At 45.8% G+C, this 23,817-nt stretch overlaps 1 protein-coding gene across 1 annotated transcript in view; it reads right to left on the reverse strand.

The window, feature by feature from the left end:
- Nucleotides 1-23,817, reverse strand: part of LOC106574937 (receptor tyrosine-protein kinase erbB-4) — a 534,764-nt gene that overhangs the window by 271,236 nt on the left and 239,711 nt on the right. Inside the window, exon 2 of the mRNA XM_082963634.1 lies at nt 14,979-15,130. Coding sequence (XP_082819760.1) covers nt 14,979-15,130 — 152 coding nt within the window. The remainder of the gene's footprint in view (nt 1-14,978; nt 15,131-23,817) is intronic.

The raw sequence follows: 23,817 nt of genomic DNA on the forward strand, positions 1-23,817 counted from the left end.
AGGTCTCGTTGGTAGGAGAGTGTTATTGCTCTAAGGTCTCGTTGGTAGGAGAGTGTTATTGCTGTAAGGTCTCGTTGGTAGGAGAGTGTTATTGCTCTAAGGTCTCGTTGGTAGGAGAGTGTTATTGCTGTAAGGTCTCGTTGGTAGGAGAGTGTTATTGCTGTAAGGTCTCGTTGGTAGGAGAGTGTTATTGCTCTAAGGTCTCGTTGGTAGGAGAGTGTTATTGCTCTAAGGTCTCGTTGGTAGGAGAGTGTTATTGCTCTAAGGTCTCGTTGGTAGGAGAGTGTTATTGCTGTAAGGTCTCGTTGGTAGGAGAGTGTTATTGCTGTAAGGTCTCGTTGGTAGGAGAGTGTTATTGCTGTAAGGTCTCGTTGGTAGGAGAGTGTTATTGCTCTAAGGTCTCGTTGGTAGGAGAGTGTTATTGCTGTAAGGTCTCGTTGGTAGGAGAGTGTTATTGCTGTAAGGTCTCGTTGGTAGGAGAGTGTTATTGCTGTAAGGTCTCGTTGGTAGGAGAGTGTTATTGCTCTAAGGTCTCGTTGGTAGGAGAGTGTTATTGCTCTAAGGTCTCGTTGGTAGGAGAGTGTTATTGCTGTAAGGTCTCGTTGGTAGGAGAGTGTTATTGCTGTAAGGTCTCGTTGGTAGGAGAGTGTTATTGCTGTAAGGTCTCGTTGGTAGGAGAGTGTTATTGCTCTAAGGTCTCGTTGGTAGGAGAGTGTTATTGCTGTAAGGTCTCGTTGGTAGGAGAGTGTTATTGCTGTAAGGTCTCGTTGGTAGGAGAGTGTTATTGCTGTAAGGTCTCGTTGGTAGGAGAGTGTTATTGCTCTAAGGTCTCGTTGGTAGGAGAGTGTTATTGCTGTAAGGTCTCGTTGGTAGGAGAGTGTTATTGCTCTAAGGTCTCGTTGGTAGGAGAGTGTTATTGCTGTAAGGTCTCGTTGGTAGGAGAGTGTTATTGCTCTAAGGTCTCGTTGGTAGGAGAGTGTTATTGCTGTAAGGTCTCGTTGGTAGGAGAGTGTTATTGCTGTAAGGTCTCGTTGGTAGGAGAGTGTTATTGCTGTAAGGTCACGTTGGTAGGAGAGTGTTATTGCTGTAAGGTCTCGTTGGTAGGAGAGTGTTATTGCTGTAAGGCCACGTTGGTAGGAGAGTGTTATTGCTGTAAGGTCTCGTTGGTAGGAGAGTGTTATTGCTCTAAGGTCTCGTTGGTAGGAGAGTGTTATTGCTGTAAGGTCTCGTTGGTAGGAGAGTGTTATTGCTCTAAGGTCTCGTTGGTAGGAGAGTGTTATTGCTGTAAGGTCTCGTTGGTAGGAGAGTGTTATTGCTGTAAGGTCTCGTTGGTAGGAGAGTGTTATTGCTGTAAGGTCTCGTTGGTAGGAGAGTGTTATTGCTCTAAGGTCTCGTTGGTAGGAGAGTGTTATTGCTCTAAGGTCTCGTTGGTAGGAGAGTGTTATTGCTCTAAGGTCTCGTTGGTAGGAGAGTGTTATTGCTCTAAGGTCTCGTTGGTAGGAGAGTGTTATTGCTGTAAGGTCTCGTTGGTAGGAGAGTGTTATTGCTCTAAGGTCTCGTTGGTAGGAGAGTGTTATTGCTGTAAGGTCTCGTTGGTAGGAGAGTGTTATTGCTGTAAGGTCTCGTTGGTAGGAGAGTGTTATTGCTCTAAGGTCTCGTTGGTAGGAGAGTGTTATTGCTCTAAGGTCTCGTTGGTAGGAGAGTGTTATTGCTGTAAGGTCTCGTTGGTAGGAGAGTGTTATTGCTGTAAGGTCTCGTTGGTAGGAGAGTGTTATTGCTGTAAGGTCTCGTTGGTAGGAGAGTGTTATTGCTGTAAGGTCTCGTTGGTAGGAGAGTGTTATTGCTCTAAGGTCTCGTTGGTAGGAGAGTGTTATTGCTCTAAGGTCTCGTTGGTAGGAGAGTGTTATTGCTGTAAGGTCTCGTTGGTAGGAGAGTGTTATTGCTGTAAGGTCTCGTTGGTAGGAGAGTGTTATTGCTGTAAGGTCTCGTTGGTAGGAGAGTGTTATTGCTCTAAGGTCTCGTTGGTAGGAGAGTGTTATTGCTGTAAGGTCTCGTTGGTAGGAGAGTGTTATTGCTGTAAGGTCTCGTTGGTAGGAGAGTGTTATTGCTGTAAGGTCTCGTTGGTAGGAGAGTGTTATTGCTCTAAGGTCTCGTTGGTAGGAGAGTGTTATTGCTGTAAGGTCTCGTTGGTAGGAGAGTGTTATTGCTGTAAGGTCTCGTTGGTAGGAGAGTGTTATTGCTGTAAGGTCTCGTTGGTAGGAGAGTGTTATTGCTGTAAGGTCTCGTTGGTAGGAGAGTGTTATTGCTGTAAGGTCTCGTTGGTAGGAGAGTGTTATTGCTGTAAGGTCTCGTTGGTAGGAGAGTGTTATTGCTGTAAGGTCTCGTTGGTAGGAGAGTGTTATTGCTGTAAGGTCTCGTTGGTAGGAGAGTGTTATTGCTCTAAGGTCTCGTTGGTAGGAGAGTGTTATTGCTCTAAGGTCTCGTTGGTAGGAGAGTGTTATTGCTGTAAGGTCTCGTTGGTAGGAGAGTGTTATTGCTGTAAGGTCTCGTTGGTAGGAGAGTGTTATTGCTGTAAGGTCTCGTTGGTAGGAGAGTGTTATTGCTGTAAGGTCTCGTTGGTAGGAGAGTGTTATTGCTGTAAGGTCTCGTTGGTAGGAGAGTGTTATTGCTGTAAGGTCTCGTTGGTAGGAGAGTGTTATTGCTCTAAGGTCTCGTTGGTAGGAGAGTGTTATTGCTCTAAGGCCACGTTGGTAGGAGAGTGTTATTGCTCTAAGGTCTCGTTGGTAGGAGAGTGTTATTGCTGTAAGGCCACGTTGGTAGGAGAGTGTTATTGCTCTAAGGTCTCGTTGGTAGGAGAGTGTTATTGCTGTAAGGCCACGTTGGTAGGAGAGTGTTATTGCTGTAGGTCTCGTTGGTAGGAGAGTGTTATTGCTCTAAGGTCTCGTTGGTAGGAGAGTGTTATTGCTCTAAGGTCTCGTTGGTAGGAGAGTGTTATTGCTGTAAGGTCTCGTTGGTAGGAGAGTGTTATTGCTCTAAGGTCTCGTTGGTAGGAGAGTGTTATTGCTCTAAGGTCTCGTTGGTAGGAGAGTGTTATTGCTCTAAGGTCTCGTTGGTAGGAGAGTGTTATTGCTGTAAGGTCTCGTTGGTAGGAGAGTGTTATTGCTCTAAGGTCTCGTTGGTAGGAGAGTGTTATTGCTGTAAGGTCTCGTTGGTAGGAGAGTGTTATTGCTGTAAGGTCTCGTTGGTAGGAGAGTGTTATTGCTGTAAGGTCTCGTTGGTAGGAGAGTGTTATTGCTCTAAGGTCTCGTTGGTAGGAGAGTGTTATTGCTGTAAGGTCTCGTTGGTAGGAGAGTGTTATTGCTGTAAGGTCTCGTTGGTAGGAGAGTGTTATTGCTCTAAGGTCTCGTTGGTAGGAGAGTGTTATTGCTCTAAGGTCTCGTTGGTAGGAGAGTGTTATTGCTGTAAGGTCTCGTTGGTAGGAGAGTGTTATTGCTGTAAGGTCTCGTTGGTAGGAGAGTGTTATTGCTGTAAGGTCTCGTTGGTAGGAGAGTGTTATTGCTCTAAGGTCTCGTTGGTAGGAGAGTGTTATTGCTGTAAGGTCTCGTTGGTAGGAGAGTGTTATTGCTGTAAGGTCTCGTTGGTAGGAGAGTGTTATTGCTGTAAGGTCTCGTTGGTAGGAGAGTGTTATTGCTGTAAGGTCTCGTTGGTAGGAGAGTGTTATTGCTGTAAGGTCTCGTTGGTAGGAGAGTGTTATTGCTGTAAGGTCTCGTTGGTAGGAGAGTGTTATTGCTGTAAGGTCTCGTTGGTAGGAGAGTGTTATTGCTGTAAGGTCTCGTTGGTAGGAGAGTGTTATTGCTGTAAGGTCTCGTTGGTAGGAGAGTGTTATTGCTGTAAGGTCTCGTTGGTAGGAGAGTGTTATTGCTGTAAGGTCTCGTTGGTAGGAGAGTGTTATTGCTGTAAGGTCTCGTTGGTAGGAGAGTGTTATTGCTGTAAGGTCTCGTTGGTAGGAGAGTGTTATTGCTCTAAGGTCTCGTTGGTAGGAGAGTGTTATTGCTCTAAGGTCTCGTTGGTAGGAGAGTGTTATTGCTCTAAGGCCTCGTTGGTAGGAGAGTGTTATTGCTGTAAGGTCTCGTTGGTAGGAGAGTGTTATTGCTGTAAGGTCTCGTTGGTAGGAGAGTGTTATTGCTGTAAGGTCTCGTTGGTAGGAGAGTGTTATTGCTGTAAGGTCTCGTTGGTAGGAGAGTGTTATTGCTGTAAGGTCTCGTTGGTAGGAGAGTGTTATTGCTCTAAGGTCTCGTTGGTAGGAGAGTGTTATTGCTGTAAGGTCTCGTTGGTAGGAGAGTGTTATTGCTCTAAGGTCTCGTTGGTAGGAGAGTGTTATTGCTGTAAGGTCTCGTTGGTAGGAGAGTGTTATTGCTCTAAGGTCTCGTTGGTAGGAGAGTGTTATTGCTCTAAGGTCTCGTTGGTAGGAGAGTGTTATTGCTCTAAGGTCTCGTTGGTAGGAGAGTGTTATTGCTGTAAGGTCTCGTTGGTAGGAGAGTGTTATTGCTCTAAGGTCTCGTTGGTAGGAGAGTGTTATTGCTGTAAGGTCTCGTTGGTAGGAGAGTGTTATTGCTCTAAGGTCTCGTTGGTAGGAGAGTGTTATTGCTGTAAGGTCTCGTTGGTAGGAGAGTGTTATTGCTGTAAGGTCTCGTTGGTAGGAGAGTGTTATTGCTCTAAGGTCTCGTTGGTAGGAGAGTGTTATTGCTCTAAGGTCTCGTTGGTAGGAGAGTGTTATTGCTGTAAGGTCTCGTTGGTAGGAGAGTGTTATTGCTGTAAGGTCTCGTTGGTAGGAGAGTGTTATTGCTGTAAGGTCTCGTTGGTAGGAGAGTGTTATTGCTCTAAGGTCTCGTTGGTAGGAGAGTGTTATTGCTGTAAGGTCTCGTTGGTAGGAGAGTGTTATTGCTGTAAGGTCTCGTTGGTAGGAGAGTGTTATTGCTCTAAGGTCTCGTTGGTAGGAGAGTGTTATTGCTGTAAGGTCTCGTTGGTAGGAGAGTGTTATTGCTGTAAGGTCTCGTTGGTAGGAGAGTGTTATTGCTCTAAGGTCTCGTTGGTAGGAGAGTGTTATTGCTGTAAGGTCTCGTTGGTAGGAGAGTGTTATTGCTGTAAGGTCTCGTTGGTAGGAGAGTGTTATTGCTGTAAGGTCTCGTTGGTAGGAGAGTGTTATTGCTCTAAGGTCTCGTTGGTAGGAGAGTGTTATTGCTGTAAGGTCTCGTTGGTAGGAGAGTGTTATTGCTGTAAGGTCTCGTTGGTAGGAGAGTGTTATTGCTGTAAGGTCTCGTTGGTAGGAGAGTGTTATTGCTGTAAGGTCTCGTTGGTAGGAGAGTGTTATTGCTCTAAGGTCTCGTTGGTAGGAGAGTGTTATTGCTCTAAGGTCTCGTTGGTAGGAGAGTGTTATTGCTCTAAGGTCTCGTTGGTAGGAGAGTGTTATTGCTGTAAGGTCTCGTTGGTAGGAGAGTGTTATTGCTCTAAGGTCTCGTTGGTAGGAGAGTGTTATTGCTCTAAGGTCTCGTTGGTAGGAGAGTGTTATTGCTCTAAGGTCTCGTTGGTAGGAGAGTGTTATTGCTGTAAGGTCTCGTTGGTAGGAGAGTGTTATTGCTGTAAGGTCTCGTTGGTAGGAGAGTGTTATTGCTGTAAGGTCTCGTTGGTAGGAGAGTGTTATTGCTGTAAGGTCTCGTTGGTAGGAGAGTGTTATTGCTGTAAGGTCTCGTTGGTAGGAGAGTGTTATTGCTCTAAGGTCTCGTTGGTAGGAGAGTGTTATTGCTCTAAGGTCTCGTTGGTAGGAGAGTGTTATTGCTGTAAGGTCTCGTTGGTAGGAGAGTGTTATTGCTGTAAGGTCTCGTTGGTAGGAGAGTGTTATTGCTGTAAGGTCTCGTTGGTAGGAGAGTGTTATTGCTCTAAGGTCTCGTTGGTAGGAGAGTGTTATTGCTGTAAGGTCTCGTTGGTAGGAGAGTGTTATTGCTGTAAGGTCTCGTTGGTAGGAGAGTGTTATTGCTGTAAGGTCTCGTTGGTAGGAGAGTGTTATTGCTCTAAGGTCTCGTTGGTAGGAGAGTGTTATTGCTGTAAGGTCTCGTTGGTAGGAGAGTGTTATTGCTGTAAGGTCTCGTTGGTAGGAGAGTGTTATTGCTGTAAGGTCTCGTTGGTAGGAGAGTGTTATTGCTGTAAGGTCTCGTTGGTAGGAGAGTGTTATTGCTCTAAGGTCTCGTTGGTAGGAGAGTGTTATTGCTGTAAGGCCTCGTTGGTAGGAGAGTGTTATTGCTGTAAGGTCTCGTTGGTAGGAGAGTGTTATTGCTGTAAGGTCTCGTTGGTAGGAGAGTGTTATTGCTCTAAGGTCTCGTTGGTAGGAGAGTGTTATTGCTGTAAGGTCTCGTTGGTAGGAGAGTGTTATTGCTGTAAGGTCTCGTTGGTAGGAGAGTGTTATTGCTCTAAGGTCTCGTTGGTAGGAGAGTGTTATTGCTGTAAGGTCTCGTTGGTAGGAGAGTGTTATTGCTGTAAGGTCTCGTTGGTAGGAGAGTGTTATTGCTGTAAGGTCTCGTTGGTAGGAGAGTGTTATTGCTCTAAGGTCTCGTTGGTAGGAGAGTGTTATTGCTGTAAGGTCTCGTTGGTAGGAGAGTGTTATTGCTCTAAGGTCTCGTTGGTAGGAGAGTGTTATTGCTGTAAGGTCTCGTTGGTAGGAGAGTGTTATTGCTGTAAGGTCTCGTTGGTAGGAGAGTGTTATTGCTGTAAGGTCTCGTTGGTAGGAGAGTGTTATTGCTGTAAGGTCTCGTTGGTAGGAGAGTGTTATTGCTGTAAGGTCTCGTTGGTAGGAGAGTGTTATTGCTCTAAGGTCTCGTTGGTAGGAGAGTGTTATTGCTCTAAGGTCTCGTTGGTAGGAGAGTGTTATTGCTGTAAGGCCTCGTTGGTAGGAGAGTGTTATTGCTCTAAGGTCTCGTTGGTAGGAGAGTGTTATTGCTCTAAGGTCTCGTTGGTAGGAGAGTGTTATTGCTCTAAGGCCACGTTGGTAGGAGAGTGTTATTGCTCTAAGGTCTCGTTGGTAGGAGAGTGTTATTGCTCTAAGGCCACGTTGGTAGGAGAGTGTTATTGCTCTAAGGTCTCGTTGGTAGGAGAGTGTTATTGCTCTAAGGTCTCGTTGGTAGGAGAGTGTTATTGCTCTAAGGTCTCGTTGGTAGGAGAGTGTTATTGCTCTAAGGTCTCGTTGGTAGGAGAGTGTTATTGCTCTAAGGTCTCGTTGGTAGGAGAGTGTTATTGCTGTAAGGCCTCGTTGGTAGGAGAGTGTTATTGCTCTAAGGTCTCGTTGGTAGGAGAGTGTTATTGCTGTAAGGTCTCGTTGGTAGGAGAGTGTTATTGCTCTAAGGTCTCGTTGGTAGGAGAGTGTTATTGCTGTAAGGTCTCGTTGGTAGGAGAGTGTTATTGCTCTAAGGTCTCGTTGGTAGGAGAGTGTTATTGCTGTAAGGTCTCGTTGGTAGGAGAGTGTTATTGCTGTAAGGTCTCGTTGGTAGGAGAGTGTTATTGCTGTAAGGTCTCGTTGGTAGGAGAGTGTTATTGCTCTAAGGTCTCGTTGGTAGGAGAGTGTTATTGCTCTAAGGCCTCGTTGGTAGGAGAGTGTTATTGCTCTAAGGTCTCGTTGGTAGGAGAGTGTTATTGCTGTAAGGCCACGTTGGTAGGAGAGTGTTATTGCTCTAAGGTCTCGTTGGTAGGAGAGTGTTATTGCTCTAAGGTCTCGTTGGTAGGAGAGTGTTATTGCTGTAAGGCCACGTTGGTAGGAGAGTGTTATTGCTGTAAGGTCTCGTTGGTAGGAGAGTGTTATTGCTGTAAGGTCTCGTTGGTAGGAGAGTGTTATTGCTGTAAGGTCTCGTTGGTAGGAGAGTGTTATTGCTGTAAGGTCTCGTTGGTAGGAGAGTGTTATTGCTGTAAGGTCTCGTTGGTAGGAGAGTGTTATTGCTGTAAGGTCTCGTTGGTAGGAGAGTGTTATTGCTGTAAGGTCTCGTTGGTAGGAGAGTGTTATTGCTCTAAGGTCTCGTTGGTAGGAGAGTGTTATTGCTCTAAGGTCTCGTTGGTAGGAGAGTGTTATTGCTGTAAGGTCTCGTTGGTAGGAGAGTGTTATTGCTGTAAGGTCTCGTTGGTAGGAGAGTGTTATTGCTGTAAGGTCTCGTTGGTAGGAGAGTGTTATTGCTGTAAGGTCTCGTTGGTAGGAGAGTGTTATTGCTCTAAGGTCTCGTTGGTAGGAGAGTGTTATTGCTGTAAGGTCTCGTTGGTAGGAGAGTGTTATTGCTGTAAGGTCTCGTTGGTAGGAGAGTGTTATTGCTCTAAGGTCTCGTTGGTAGGAGAGTGTTATTGCTGTAAGGCCTCGTTGGTAGGAGAGTGTTATTGCTGTAAGGTCTCGTTGGTAGGAGAGTGTTATTGCTCTAAGGTCTCGTTGGTAGGAGAGTGTTATTGCTCTAAGGTCTCGTTGGTAGGAGAGTGTTATTGCTGTAAGGTCTCGTTGGTAGGAGAGTGTTATTGCTGTAAGATCCATGGGGACATTACTGTATCTTGTTGGATGAAAAAGTGAAAATGAATCTAGACTTTTAAACCGCTAGCTTGTCTGGTGTGTGTGTGTGTGTGTGTGTGTGTGTGTGTGTGTGTGTGTGTGTGTGTGTGTGTGTGTGTGTGTGTGTGTGTGTGTGTGTGTGTGTGTGTGTGTGTGTGTGTGTGTGTGTGTGTGTGTGTGTGTGTGTGATGTTTGTGTGCGTGCAAAAGGGTGTGCGTGTGTGATGGAGAAGGATGGATGTGTCTTGTTGAAAGCTGGACCTGACCTGGCAGGATGGCAGGCTCATCTATCTAACTGTCAGGACCCACTAGGCTCCAACCACCGTGTATCTCTCCTCTCTACCACCGTGTATCTCTCCTCTCTACCACCGTGTATCTCTCCTCTCTACCACCGTGTATCTCTCCTCTCTACCACCGTGTATCTCTCCTCTCTACCACCGTGTATCTCTCCTCACTACCACCGTGTATCTCTCCTCTCTACCACCGTGTATCTCTCCTCACTACCACCGTGTATCTGTCCTCTCTACCACCGCGTATCTCTCCTCTCTACCACCGCGTATCTCTCCTCTCTACCACCGTGTATCTCTCCTCACTACCATCTCTCTCTCTCTCTCTCTCTCTCTCTCACAGTGGCCTCATGCTCAGCGGCCTCAGGTTGAGAGGAGGGAGGGTTTTTGTCAGAGCAGATGTTTTTGCGTGTCACATTAGTGGGGTGTCCACCCTCCCTCCTCTCTCTCCATCCCTCCCTCCTCCTGCCGTGCTGCTGTTGTCTTTAAGGGACCAGGAACGATCAATTTGTGTGTTCCTCGTCTCGCCATGCTTGATTCAGCCCCCCAGCACCCACTTCATGAATCTACGCTTGTGCTAATGTATGGCCCCGGCCACCACGGATCGCCAGAGAGGAATCACAAGCACTGTCACACACGTGCACGCGCACACAAACTCAAGTGAGGGTGTGTGTGTGTGTATGTGTGCTAGTGTGTCTTTGTGAGTGTGTGTGTTTGTTAGTGTGTGTGTGTGTGTGTGTGTGCGTGTGTTTGTGTGTGAGTGTGCGTGCATGCGTGCGTGTGTTTGTGTGTGAGTGTGTGTGTTTGTGTGTGAGTGTGTGTGCGTGCGTGTGTTTGTGTGTGAGTGTGTGTGCGTGCGTGTGTTTGTGTGTGAGTGTGTGTGCGTGTGTGTGCGTTTGTGTGTGAGTGTGTGTGCGTGCGTGCGCATGCGTGTGTGAGTGTGTGTGCGTGCGTGTGTTTGTGTGTGAGTGTGTGCGTGTGTTTGTGTGTGAGTGTGTGTGCGTGCGTTTGTGTGTGAGTGTGTGTGCGTGCGTGTGTTTGTGTGTGAGTGTGTGTGTGTGCCTGCATGCGCATGCGTGTGTGTGTGTGTGAGTGTGCGTGCGTGCGTGTGTCAGGCAGATGTAGTTGGATGGAATTTATCCCACCATTATGTAGATTTCTGTTGAATATACATTAATTGTACATTTATCAACCTGACTCCAATATCATGTCAACGATATCGCCCCATAATCATATCAATCAATCTAGCCGAGGTAGCTAGCATTGTGTCACCACTCAGTATACAATAAGATGCACATGTCTAGGTTATCCCTGATGCAATTATTAAGAGGTTTCACGGTCGTCGTAATGGATGGACCAAGGCGCAGCGGGTATGTGAATGTTCATTTTTATTAAACACGAAACAAAACAAGAAAACGATGAACGGACGACAAACAGTCTTGGAGGCTCACACAGCAATACAAAGAACAATCTCCCACCATCCCCAAAACAAACAAACTCCTAATTGTAGGACCTTCAATCAGAGGCAACGATAACCAGCTGTCTTCAATTGAAGGCCCCAATCCCAAATACTAAACATAGAAATAAACACCCTAGAAACAGACATAGAACTGTACAACATAGAACTAAACCAAAAACCCCGGAAACATAAATAAAACGCCCCTCTACATAAACACACACTCAAAACCATATAAAACAAATACCCCCTGCCACGTCCTGACCAAACTATAATAACAAATAACCCCTTTAGAGGCCAAGGGACAAGGAGCTAATATCCTGCAATGAATGTCCTAGCATTAAATGATTGAGTTAACCTTAGCTCAGAGCTCCACAGTTAGAGACCAAGCATATATGCTATGTGTATTGTGAATAACATTAGATAATTCACCAATTAATGGAACATTATTATGGTTCGTATCCATTTAAAAGTAATCAGATTAATTACAGTCAAGCAATAATAAACGATTATCAAATGGTACGTACCAGACATGTTCACCATGAAATGGATACAAAATAGAAGTCTTAACAGCATAGAAAATTCACTACTATGAGATCGGTTTACCAATGTCTCCATGATCAAAGTTTAAACCCAGCTTATCTTCTTCCAAGAGCGCCAAATCCCAGTATCTCCCATCGTCTAATTAACCTCACTTTGTATGGCCCAAACATTAAACAAAAGGCATAAAACCTCCCATGCATTCTCTAGTCTAACCACCACAGCTCCACACTGTATGATAAGAATGCACCCGTGTTGCTCCTCTTTGAAGTGTCTGCCGTCCGACCAACAGAATAACAGTTTCTCTGTAACAAAAAATCCATATCACTTACAGTACAATATAAAATATCAACATTCAAAGCTCTTTATGAACTCCAGAAAGAATCCGGAACATGACAATTTAAATATAATTCACACAGTAACATTCATTTGGTCAATAAACGTTTTCATCAGTCTTCACTCCTCCAACGGTCCCTCCCCGGGAGAAAGCCACAGATAAGGTGTGATAGATGGTCAGCCAACCAAATAATGTCATAAATGGTGATTGAGTCATGACACCGGGCCTCAGCGCCTGCCAGTCACCAGTATCACCTTCTATCCTTCTTCCACTACACAGACTCCTGCCAGGCTTGGCATCTCTGTTGGTATGGCATCTCTGTTGAAATCCACATTAAAACACTTCCACTATACCCAACCATTCGACATATTTGTTCCAGCACAGCTCTAAATTCGAATATCCCTTTTCAACATTTACAGAAGTTCCAGAGGGCTTCACCAAAGCAAATCATTGATCAGCTAAAGAAAGCATGGCAAATCAGTTAAGAAAAAAGCAGTCGGAGAAATTCAGCAGCATGCATGAACATCAACAGTTTTTAGTTCATCTGTAAAACAGCTGCATCAAAGTGCAAGTTAACTTCTTTCAGGATTGGTGTCCCTTCCACGGGACGGTTGAGCTAACGTAGGCTAATGCGATTAGCATGAGGTTGTAAGTAACCAGAAAATTTCCCAGGACGTGGACATATCTGCTATTGACAGAAGCTTAAATTCTTGTTAACCTAAGAATACCATGAATACCATGCTATTGTTTGAGGAGAGTGCACAATTTTGAACATGAAAAGTTATTAATAAACAAATTAGGCACATTTGGGCAGTCTTGATTGAAAAAAATTGACAGAAATACAATAGTTCATTGGATCAGTCAAACTTTGCACATAGACTGATGCCATCTAGTGGCCAAAATCTAAATTGCACCTGGGCTGGAATAAACTTTATGGCCTTTCTCTTGCATTTCAAAGATGATGGTACAAAAAAAATACAAAAGAACAGTTGGTTTTTTCTTCGTATTATCTTTTACCAGATCTATTGTGTTATATTTTACTACATTCCTTTCACATTTCCACAAACTTCAAAGTGTTTCATTTCAAATGGTACCAAGAATATGCATATCCTTGCTTCAGAGCCTGAGCTACAGGCAGTTAGATTTGGGTATGTCAATTTAGGCAAAAATTGAAAAAAAGGGGCTAATCCTTTTAAAGTTACTGCAACGACTGACTGAAGGGTGCTGATATTAGAGCCCAACTTCAGTGTGGCCAAATGTATGACAAGTCTAATGAAGACGGTGGGGCCGAAACTGTTGTTTAAGTAGCTTTCACTGCAGAGGAACAGGACTCAAAGCGACTAAGGAGCAAATCTGGGGGTAAAGAAAGCTTCTGAACTTTCAAACGAGCAGGGTTTCTTTGCCCTCAGTGACTGGCAGGTGTAACCTTATAAAAGGCTGTATAATAGTAGATACGAGTTATAGTACAGCATGGTACCACTGTGTAACCTACAGTCTGACTGACAGCTCTAATAACCCTTCCAATCACTCAGTTCCCTGTATTACTAGACAGTCTGAGGATTTAGTGCGTTGTTCTTGATTTAGTTCATTGTTCTTGATTTAGTGCGTTGTTCCTGATTTAGTTCATTGTTCTTGAATTAGTGCGTTGTTCTTGATTTAGTGCGTTGTTCCTGATTTAGTTCATTGTTCTTGATTTAGTGCGTTGTTCTTGATTTAGTTCATTGTTCTTGATTTAGTGCGTTGTTCCTGATTTAGTTCATTGTTCTTGATTTAGTGCGTTGTTCCTGATTTAGTTCATTGTTCTTGATTTAGTGTGTTGTTCTTGATTTAGTGCATTGTTCTTGATTTCATGCGTTGTTCTTGATTTCATGCGTTGTTCTTGATTTAGTGTGTTGTTCTTGTTTTAGTGCGTTGTTCTTGATTTAGTGCGTTGTTCTTGATTTAGTGCGTTGTTCTTGAATTAGTGCGTTGTTCTTGAATTAGTGCGTTGTTCTTGAATTAGTGCGTTGTTCTTGATTTAGTGCGTTGTTCTTGATTTAGTGCGTTGTTCTTGATTTAGTGCGTTGTTCTTGTTTTAGTGCGTTGTTCTTGATTTAGTGCGTTGTTCTTGAATTAGTGCGTTGTTCTTGAATTAGTGCGTTGTTCTTGATTTAGTGCGTTGTTCTTGATTTAGTGCGTTGTTCTTGATTTAGTGCGTTGTTCTTGAATTAGTGCGTTGTTCTTGATTTAGTGCGTTGTTCTTGATTTAGTGCGTTGTTCCTGATTTAGTGCGTTGTTCTTGATTTAGTGCGTTCTTCCTGATTTAGTTCATTGTTCTTGATTTAGTGCGTTGTTCTTGATTTAGTGCATTGTTCTTGATTTAGTGCGTTGTTCTTGAATTAGTGCGTTGTTCTTGAATTAGTGCGTTGTTCTTGAATTAGTGCGTTGTTCTTGATTTAGTGCGTTGTTCCTGATTTAGTTCATTGTTCTTGATTTAGAGCGTTGTTCTTGATTTAGTGCGTTGTTCTTGATTTAGTGCATTGTTCTTGATTTAGTGCATTGTTCTTGATTTAATGCGTGTTCTTAAATTAGTGCGTTGTTCTTGAATTAGTGCGTTGTTCTTGATTGGGATGGTGGGATGGGTGTGAATGTCAGAAGTTCAATTGAATCATAGTAATTATCATCATCATTATCATCATTATCATAGTCATAACCATCACCACTTCCTGTCCTATCTGGTCTGGCTGTAACTAGAGGGCTCTGAGACACTTCATCAGTAATCATCAGCAAGGCACAGGAGAGAGAGGAGGGCCGGTTCAACCAGGATATCAACATGTATGACAACCGTCTCTAAGGGAATATTTCCTGTCAAGTTAGCCGAGAGGAACTTTTCTTCCGGCGTTGCCCCAGTTAATGTTCCTAAAGTTTTGACCGTGTTTCTCTCTCTTTTTCTGAATGTGCTTAATCAACCCCCTCAATAACATCCGTTTAGACAACAGAAAACAATTTATGATATTTGACATTTTTTATAATCTCAAGTGGTTAGCTCTGATAGGATGCCAAAACGTTTCTCATTCGTCATCCTCTGCCAGTTTCCCCAGAAACTGTTGGTGGTCCTACGGATCAGGTGGTACTTAGCGGCACAGTGTGATATCATTAACCCCGCTACCACCTTTGCCATGTCACACCGCCATCAACCCCGTCACCCTGGGGACCGGCGCGGCCATAAAAGCGGGCGTCTCCACGGCAACAGCGTACCTCCAGATATCCCTTATCAATCCCCCAGATGCCAAATTGTTGCTCTAATGATGCAATGCCTGATGGAGCTGTTTACGGTTTTCATTTTCCCCGACGCTGGAGCGCGGTAATTAGTGGCACACCTCAGATCATTAAACAGCATGGGGGGCCCGGGAGGGTGGGAGGTGGGGGAGAGAGGAGAGGACCCATGCTGTGCCGAGATAGGCCTAGTAAGGGAGCTTTAAGTTCATAAAAATAAATAAATAAAATGTTTATTTTTTTAAGTTATGTTATTCCAGGCCTCCTCGATCCTCGCACCGGGTCCTCTCCTCTCTCCCCATGTGCAGCCCGTAGATCATTTTATGCAGCACCAGTTTACCAATGATAAAAATATCTGCTAAAATATACAGTGCTGAAATGAAAAACATTTGATTCATAAACAGCCAATAGATGAGATATAAACACATTATTCATGACGTTTTCAGACTGCAACAGGTGGCTTCATGTCTACCATTCATTTTTGACCAACAACAACCCATGGTCTATCAGCAGCATGCGGTCAAGCTGGACTCACCTTGAGGAAGGAGAGGTTGCGGTTCCGGTCGATACTGGTGATCTCCAGGTTTCCCATGACCACCTCACAGTTCTCATAATGCTTCTTCAGGGTGCGGTACTGCTGGTCCAGGTCTGACAACGTGCTCAACTTGTTCTCCGTTCCAGGGCAAACTGCAGGGAGAGAGAGAAACAGATGGATACAAATCAATCTCACAATTCAACTTATCAACAAAGCGAATTCAATGTCATTCAACAATTACACACTGCAGAGCATTAGAGAGGTCTCTTTTGTAAAGTAGGCCGTCATTGTAAATAAGAATTTGTTCTTAACTAACTTGCCTAGTTAAAAAAGGTTACATTTAAAAATTCAAGAGACAGAGAGACAGAGAGACAGAGAGAGACAGAGAGACACACAAACAGAGAGAGAGACAGAGAGAGAGAGACAGAGAAAGAGAGAAAGAAACAAAGAGAGAGACAAAGAAAGAGAGAGAGGGAGAGAGTGACAGAGGGAGAAAGGGGATACAGAAGGAAAGAGAGGGATGAGGAGAAAGTAAAGTAGAGAGAAAGGAGCAGGGGGAGAGAGCAGAGGTGTTAATGTCACCGTGGAGAGAGAGAAAGGAGCAGGGGGAGAGAGCACAGATGTTAATGTCACCGTGGAGAGAGAGAAAGGAGCAGGGGGAGAGAGCACAGATGTTAATGTCACCGTGGAGAGAGAGAAAGGAGCAGGGGGAGAGATCACAGATGTTAATGTCACCGTGGAGAGAGAGAAAGGAGCAGGGGGAGAGAGCACAGATGTTAATGTCACCGTGGAGAGAGAGAAAGGAGCGGGGGGAGAGAGCACAGATGTTAATGTCACCGTGGAGAGAGAGAAAGGAGCAGGAGGAGAGAGCACAGATGTTAATGTCACCGTGGAGAGAGAGAAAGGAGCAGGGGGAGAGAGCAGAGATGTTAATGTCACCGTGGAGAGAGAGAAAGGAGCAGGGGGAGAGAGCACAGATGTTAATGTCACCGTGGAGAGAGAGAAAGGAGCAGGGGGAGAGAGCAGAGGTGTTAATGTCACCGTGGAGAGAGAGAAAGGAGCAGGGGGAGAGAGCACAGGGTTTTAATGTCACCGTGGAGAGAGAGAAAGGAGCAGGGGGAGAGAGCACAGATGTTAATGTCACCGTGGAGAGAGAGAAAGGAGCAGGGGGAGAGAGCACAGATGTTAATGTCACCGTGGAGAGAGAGAAAGGAGCAGGGGGAGAGAGCACAGATGTTAATGTCACCGTGGAGAGAGAAAGGAGCAGGGGGAGAGAGCAGAGGTGTTAATGTCACCGTGGAGAGCTCCAGACCTGACCCTTGACAATGACAGAGCTTGGAGAGGTGGTAAACACTTGATTCCTCAAAGGCATTGACCTACAGTACCGGCTCTCCACGATCCCACCGCCATTTAATGAAATAAATTATAATGAAGTTCATTGACCTTTACAGAAGGTTTGACTGCTGTCTTCTCATTACCTCTGATATTACAGGTCTTTGGTAGTATTAGTGGTGGCCGTGCCCATGTGGTAGATGACATCACTGGTAATAATGAAAACCAGCCATAACAATGAGTGTTTGAGGGTGGAATGGAGAGTGTCCCTGTGTGTGAGTGAATACAGCCATGGCTCCTCTATTATGTCTCACCCCAACCACCACTCCTAGCCCCCTACTCCCTCACCCAAAACACCACTCCTTGCCCCCTACCCCCTCACCCCAAACATTACTCCTAGCCCCCTACTCCCTCACCTCAACCACCACTCCTAGCCCCCTACTCCCTCACCTCAACCACCACTCCTAGCCCCCTACTCCCTCACCCAAAACACCACTCCTAGCACCCTACTCCCTCACCCCAACCACCACTCCTAGCCCCCTACTCCCTCACCCCAACCACCACTCCTAGCCCCCTACTCCCTCACCCAAAACACCACTCCTAGCCCCCTACTCCCTCACCCAAAACACCACTCCTAGCCCCCTACCCCCTCACCCCAACCACCACTCCTAGCCTCCTACTCCCTCACCCCAACCACCACTCATAGCCCCCTACTCCCTCACCCCAACCACCACTCCTAGCCCCCTACTCCCTCACCCCAACCACCACTCATAGCCCCCTACTCCCTCACTCCAACCACCACTCCTAGCCCCCTACCCCCTCACCCCAACCACCACTCCTAGCCCCCTATCCCCCTCACCCCAACCACCACTCCCAGCCCCCTACCCCCTCACCCAAAACACCACTCCTAGCCCCCTACTCCCTCACCCCAACCACCACTCCTAGCCCCCTACCCCCTCACCCCAACCACCACTCCTAGCACCCTATCCCCCTCACCCCAACCACCACTCCCAGCCCCCTACCCCCTCACCCCAACCACCACTCCTAGCCCCCTACCCCCTCAACACAACCACCACTCCTAGCCCCCTACTCCCTCACCCCAACCACCACCCCTAGACCCCTACTCCATACTCAGTCACCTCAACCACCACTCCTAGCCCCCTACCCCCTCACCCCAACCACCACTCCTAGCCCCCTACTCCCTCACCCCAACCACCACTCCTAGCCCCCTACCCCCTCACCCCAACCACCACTCCTAGCCCCTACCCCCTCACCCCAACCACCACCCATTGCCCCCTACCCCTTCACCCCAACCACCACTCCCAGCCCCCTACCCCCTCACCCCAACCACCACTCCTAGCCCCCTACTCCCTCACCCCAACCACCACTCCTAGCCCCCTGCTCCCTCACCCCAACCACCACTCCCAGCCCCCTACTCCCTACTCCCTCACCCCAAACACCACTCCTAGCCCCCTACCCCCTCACCTCAACCACCACTCCTAGCCCCCTACCCCCTCACCCACCCTGCTGACTCCGATTCCCAGCTGCTATGCCTGGGTAGAGGAGGAGGGTGGCTACCATGGTGCTCCAGGGGTTAACAGGTCCTGACACATCCCCTTTAGCCCTCTAGCCTCTCCACTGGACATGACACCTCATTACAAGCACCTATTTCCACCCATCAAACACCTTCACTGATGAACTGGCAGCTGCCACTACGGCCAAAGGCACTACTGGAGGATGTGTGTGTACGTTTGTACCAGAGAGAGAGTCATTAACACAGAGAGAAAGTGTTTATTAATTTTATTTAACCTTTATTAAACTAGGCAAGTCAGTTAAGAACAAATTCTTATTTACAAAGACGGCCTACACCGGCTAAATCCTAACCCAGACGACGCTGGGCCAATTGTGTGCCGCCCTATGGGACTTCCAAACACGGCCGGTTGTGATACAGCCTGCAATCGAACCATGGTCTGTACTGATGCCTCTAGCACTGAAATGCAGTGCCTTAGACCTCTGGACCACTCGGGAGCCCGAACACAGAGAGAGAGAGTCATTAACACAGAGAGAGAGAGAGTCATTCAAACAGAGAGAGTCATTAAAACAGAGAGAGAGAGAGAGAGAGAGAGTCATTCAAACAGAGAGAGAGAGAGATTCAAACAGAGAGAGAGTCATTAACACAGAGAGAGAGTCATTCAAACAGAGAGAGAGTCCTTAACACAGACAAAATGTTATTGAGTTCTGGGTTCTATCTTTCAGTCCCCACTGCTAAACATAGAGACCATCATTACAGTAGGTAAACATAGAGACCAACATTACAGTAGGTAAACATAGAGACCATCATTACAGTAGGTAAACATAGAGACCAACATTACAGTAGGTTCACATAGAGACCAACATTACAGTAGGTTAACATAGAGACCAACATTACATAGGTAAACATAGAGACCAACATTACAGTAGGTAAACATAGAGACCAACATTACAGTAGGTAAACATAGAGACCAACATTACAGTAGGTTAACATAGAGACCAACATTACAGTAGGTTAAACATAGAGACCAACATTACAGTAGGTAAACATAGAGACCAACATTACAGTAGGTAAACATAGAGACCAACATTACAGTAGGTTAACATAGAGACCAACATTACAGTAGGTAAACATAGAGACCAACATTACAGTAGGTAAACATAGAGACCAACATTACAGTAGGTTAACATAGAGACCAACATTACAGTAGGTAAACATAGAGACCAACATTACAGTAGGTAAACATAGAGACCAACATTACAGTAGGTAAACATAGAGACCAACATTACAGTAGGTAAACATAGAGACCAACATTACAGTAGGTAAACATAGAGACCAACATTACAGTAGGTTAACATAGAGACCAACATTACAGTAGGTTAACATAGAGACCAACATTACAGTAGGTAAACATAGAGACCAACATTACAGTAGGTAAACATAGAGACCAACATTACAGTAGGTTAACATAGAGACCAACATTACAGTAGGTAAACATAGAGACCAACATTACAGTAGGTAAACATAGAGACCAACATTACACTAGGTAAACATAGAGACCAACATTACAGTAGGTAAACATAGAGACCAACATTACAGTAGGTTAACATAGAGACCAACATTACAGTAGGTAAACATAGAGAGCCCTATGGGCCCTATGGGTCTTGGTCAAAAGTAGTGCACTATAAAGGGAACAGCGTGTCATTTGGGAGGAAGTTATGAGGATGTAACTGCGGCGAGGCCACCTGGCCTATGATCAAACTCTCTCCACATCACTTCATTACATTAGGATACCTGTGGAGAGAGTGTGTGTGTGTGTGTGTGTGTGTGGTGTGTGTGTGTGTGGTGTGTGTGTGTGTGGTGTGTGTGTGTGTGTGTGTGTGTGTGTGTGTACACAAACATAACGCTAGTGTGATACAAGAGATTGCAGACAGACCCTATAGGCTTGATTGGTATGTTGGGGTGTGTGTGTGTGCATGCACGTGTGTGTGGCTGTGTACTCCCTATAACTGTCTTCTACAACCAGCTCAGAGCTCATAAGGTGACGCGGGGGCGTCAGTAATAAGTCCTTATTGAGCCCCTGAGGGGTGTAGTGTAGTGTAGCAGGGTAGAGAAGGGGCTGAGACATTACAGAGTAGTGAGAGGAGACAGACAGACAGACAGACAGACAGACAGACAGACAGACAGACAGACAGACAGACAGACAGACAGACAGACAGACAGACAGACAGACAGACAGACAGACAGACAGACAGACAGACAGACAGACAGACAGACAGACAGACAGACAGACAGACAGACAGACAGACAGACAGACAGACAGGAGACTGCTAGGAGAGGACAGAGGAATAGCCACAGACATGTACCAATCTAACCAATCAGACACTCTATTGGTCTGATCTATCTATCCATCCTCCAATCACAATAGAGAATGAGGCTTGGTGAGGTGGGGTTCAACCCTGTGAATAATTGTCTAGCACAGAGCGCCATACATTCTACCTCTGTGACGTTTGTTAAGTTTAAAGAATAAGACACACGTCCCCCAACAGGATATAGTGGGCATGGATACAGGTTCACTAAACTGAAGAGTGGTCTGACAACAGTACAACTGGATCCTGCTGGAGATATCAATATTCATGCTGACTCACTGCAAACTGCTCTCTTTCTGTCCCATTGTAGAGCTGTCTAGATTCTCTCTCTCTCTCTCTCTCTCTCTCTCTCTCTCTCTCTCTCTCTCTCTCTCTCTCTCTCTCTCTCTCTCTCTCTCTCTCTCTCTCTCTCTCTCTCCTACTATCTCTCTCATCTGCAGCCCTGCGGTGGTAGTGTAAGAATTGAGCCGTCACATCCAAGAGTTCACACACTGGGTTGGAGAGGGGAAAGAGGGAGAGAGAACGTCCATTTGATGCCCAGAGAGGCTGCCAACGGGAACAATAGGCAGACTATCTGTGGCCGTGTCACTCCCCAAGCAGGAGCGTGGCTCTTGGCAGAACTAATTTATTTTACCCAGTGAGAGACATGGAGGAAGGGAGTTAGAGAGAGAGAGATCACCGTCAAAGAAAGAGGGCGAGATGGAAAGAGATGGTAAAAAAAGATAGGTGGAGAGAAAAATAAAGAGATAGAAAGAGAGAGCGACTTGGCAACAGTAGAGTTCTGGGGGAATTCTGGGGGATGTGATGTGAATTTGTTGTAAATAAGAATTTGTTCTAAACTGACTTGTCTAGTTAAATGAAGGTTACATTCTGTAGAGGAGGATTACATCAGCAAGGCTGTATTAGTGAACCGCAAACACCCCAATTCAATTACGACTTTATCCTCTCACCCAGTTCATTGGACGAGGACAAAAAATTCCTTCTGCTGTCAACCGTGTGCGAGTGCGTGTGCGTGTGCACGGGCGCATGTTCGGGAGAGGCTGTTATTTACTGAGACATTGGTAGAGCACATTTGAGAGCCACTTGTGATCTGAGATAAAGGCAAAGCCTCTCCACCTCTCTCTCCAGCTCTCTCTACCTCTCTATCCACCTCTCTCTCTACCTCTCTATCTCTCTCTCCAGCTCTCTATCCACCTCTCTCTCTACATCTCTCTCCAGCTCTCTCTCCACCTCTCTCCATCTCTCTATCCACCCCTCTCTCCACCTCTCTCCTACCTCTCTCTCTACATATCTCTCCACCTCTCTCTCATTACTAGATTGATCCTCCACTTTCCTCTCTGTCCTTGTCATCTTCTTCATGTTTCTTCTCACCCTGCTCTCCTTTCATGAAACAACGGTTCACCACCAGTGAGACAGGATGTGATACTTGTTGTTGTCCTACAGTTCTAAATGTAAAGTGTTTACGGTATTGTTATTAGTGTGTGTGTGTGTGTGTGTGTGTGTGTGTGTGTGTGTGTGTGTGTGTGTGTGTGTGTGTGTGTGTGTGTGTGTGTGTGTGTGTGTGTGTGTGTGTGTGTGTGTGTGTGTGTGTGCCTGTGTCTGTGTGCCTGTGTCTGTGTGCCTGTGTCTGTGTGCCAGTGTGTGTGTGTGTGAGACACTGAGGTCTTTCATCTCCTCCTCCATGACTCAACCACCACCAAAAGCCTTTTCCCAGGGGTTGACGCCCTCCATGTGTCCCGCACAAGATTACCCATAATCTCATTCACCTCCGGATTACCCATAATCTCATTCACCTCCAGATTACCCATAATCTCATTCACTTCCGAATTACCCATAATCTCATTCACCTCCGGATTACCCATAATCTCATTCACCTCCGGATTACCCATAATCTCATTCACGTCCGGCCGCCCAGTTATGAGAGGAAACCCTTTTTTCATGAAGTGGGAAAAATGTGTCCAATTCACTTCTGTAGAACCTCCTGTTGACCTGTATGGGGGTCAGTTGACAGGTTTATGAGTGTAACAGTGAGTAACTGTACAACGGTTTAGTGGCTGACCGGAGCCACACTGGATGAAAGCAGAGCAGTGGTGTGAGGTGGCGAGTCGATGGCAAATGATGGTTAACAATCTGATACTTTAGCTACAGTAGCGCAGTAGGACGGTGGGGAGCTCTAGGTCTAGAATTGCATTTGACTTGGAAGACTGATGGTGGGCAAAGATAGGTGGAAATATAATGAACAAAAATATTAAAGCAATATGCAACAATTCATATAAGGAAATCAGTCAATTAAAATAAATGAATTAGGCCCTAATCTATGGATTTCACATGGGAATACAGATATGCATCTGTTGGTCACAGATACCTTAAAAAAATAGGTAAGGTGGGGGAGTGGATCAGGAAACCAGTCAGTTTCTGGTGTGACCACCATCTGAACTCATGCAGGTTGACACATCTCCTTCACATAGAGTTGATCAGGCTGTTGATTGTGGCCTGTGGAATGCTGTCCCACTCCTCTTCAACGGCTGTGCGAAGTTGCTGGATATTGGCGGGAACTGGAACACGCTGTCGTACATGTCGATCATCCCCACAACGCCATACACGTGGTCTGCGGTTGTGAGCCCGGTTAGACATACTGCCAACTCCTCTAAAACGACATTGAAGGTGGCTTATGGTAAAGAAATGAACATTCAATTTTCTGGCAATAGCTCTGGACATTCCTTCAGTCCGCATGCCAATTGCACACCGCCTCAAAACGTGAGACCTCTTTGGCGTTGTGTTGAGTGACAAAACTGCACATTGTAGGCATAAACTCTGAATGGTTAAGGTAAAGGTTAAGGTTCGGGATAGACTTTATCGCTGGATTCAAACATGCAACCTTTGGCACCGGAGGCAGATGCTTACACCCATCCACCATGCCCTAGCTAAACCAAAACCTACTTGAAGGTAACGGCCCTCACTGTTGCCCCTAGTGGCCAGTTTCCACGTCATCTCCCAGTGTCCTCAGACATGGATGGACGTGGAATACTGACCCGTATCACAGGTGACCTGGCTGCACGCCCTGCTAACACAACCAATACAACATACCTGTCCCCAATAGAACTAACAGAACACGCGTGTCCTCTAGCTAACTAACATGCCTGATGCAAAGAGAGCACTGCGATAAGGTCCATGATGACGTAATGGTAAGAACCTTGATTTGAGGAGATCTGTTCTGGAGAGATCTGCTGTGCAGCATTTCACAGAGCAGCTGTTATTTAACGGAGTAAGGTCATGCATCACCTCTCATTGTGTTGTTTGCTAGGCATGGAAGCTCCTTGGTAAATATTTAGTCACTTAAGTTGTTTTTTTGTCCACTGACTAAATATGTGAGCTACATGTGTCCGTGACAGGTCTTAGCTAATCTTATCATTACCCCTTCTCTCTGTCTACCAGGACAAAGCCTGCCTGTCTAACTGTCATCTCAACACCCTCATCATTACTGTTCTCTCTGTCTACCAGGACAAAGCCTGCCTGTCTAACTGTCATCTCAACACCCTCATCATTACTGTTCTCTCTGTCTACCAGGACAAAGCCTGCCTGTCTAACTGTCATCTCAACACCCTCA

Source organism: Salmo salar, chromosome 17 (assembly GCF_965601325.2).
Source record: "Salmo salar chromosome 17, fSalSal1, whole genome shotgun sequence".
In the NCBI taxonomy this organism is placed as follows: domain Eukaryota; kingdom Metazoa; phylum Chordata; class Actinopteri; order Salmoniformes; family Salmonidae; genus Salmo; species Salmo salar.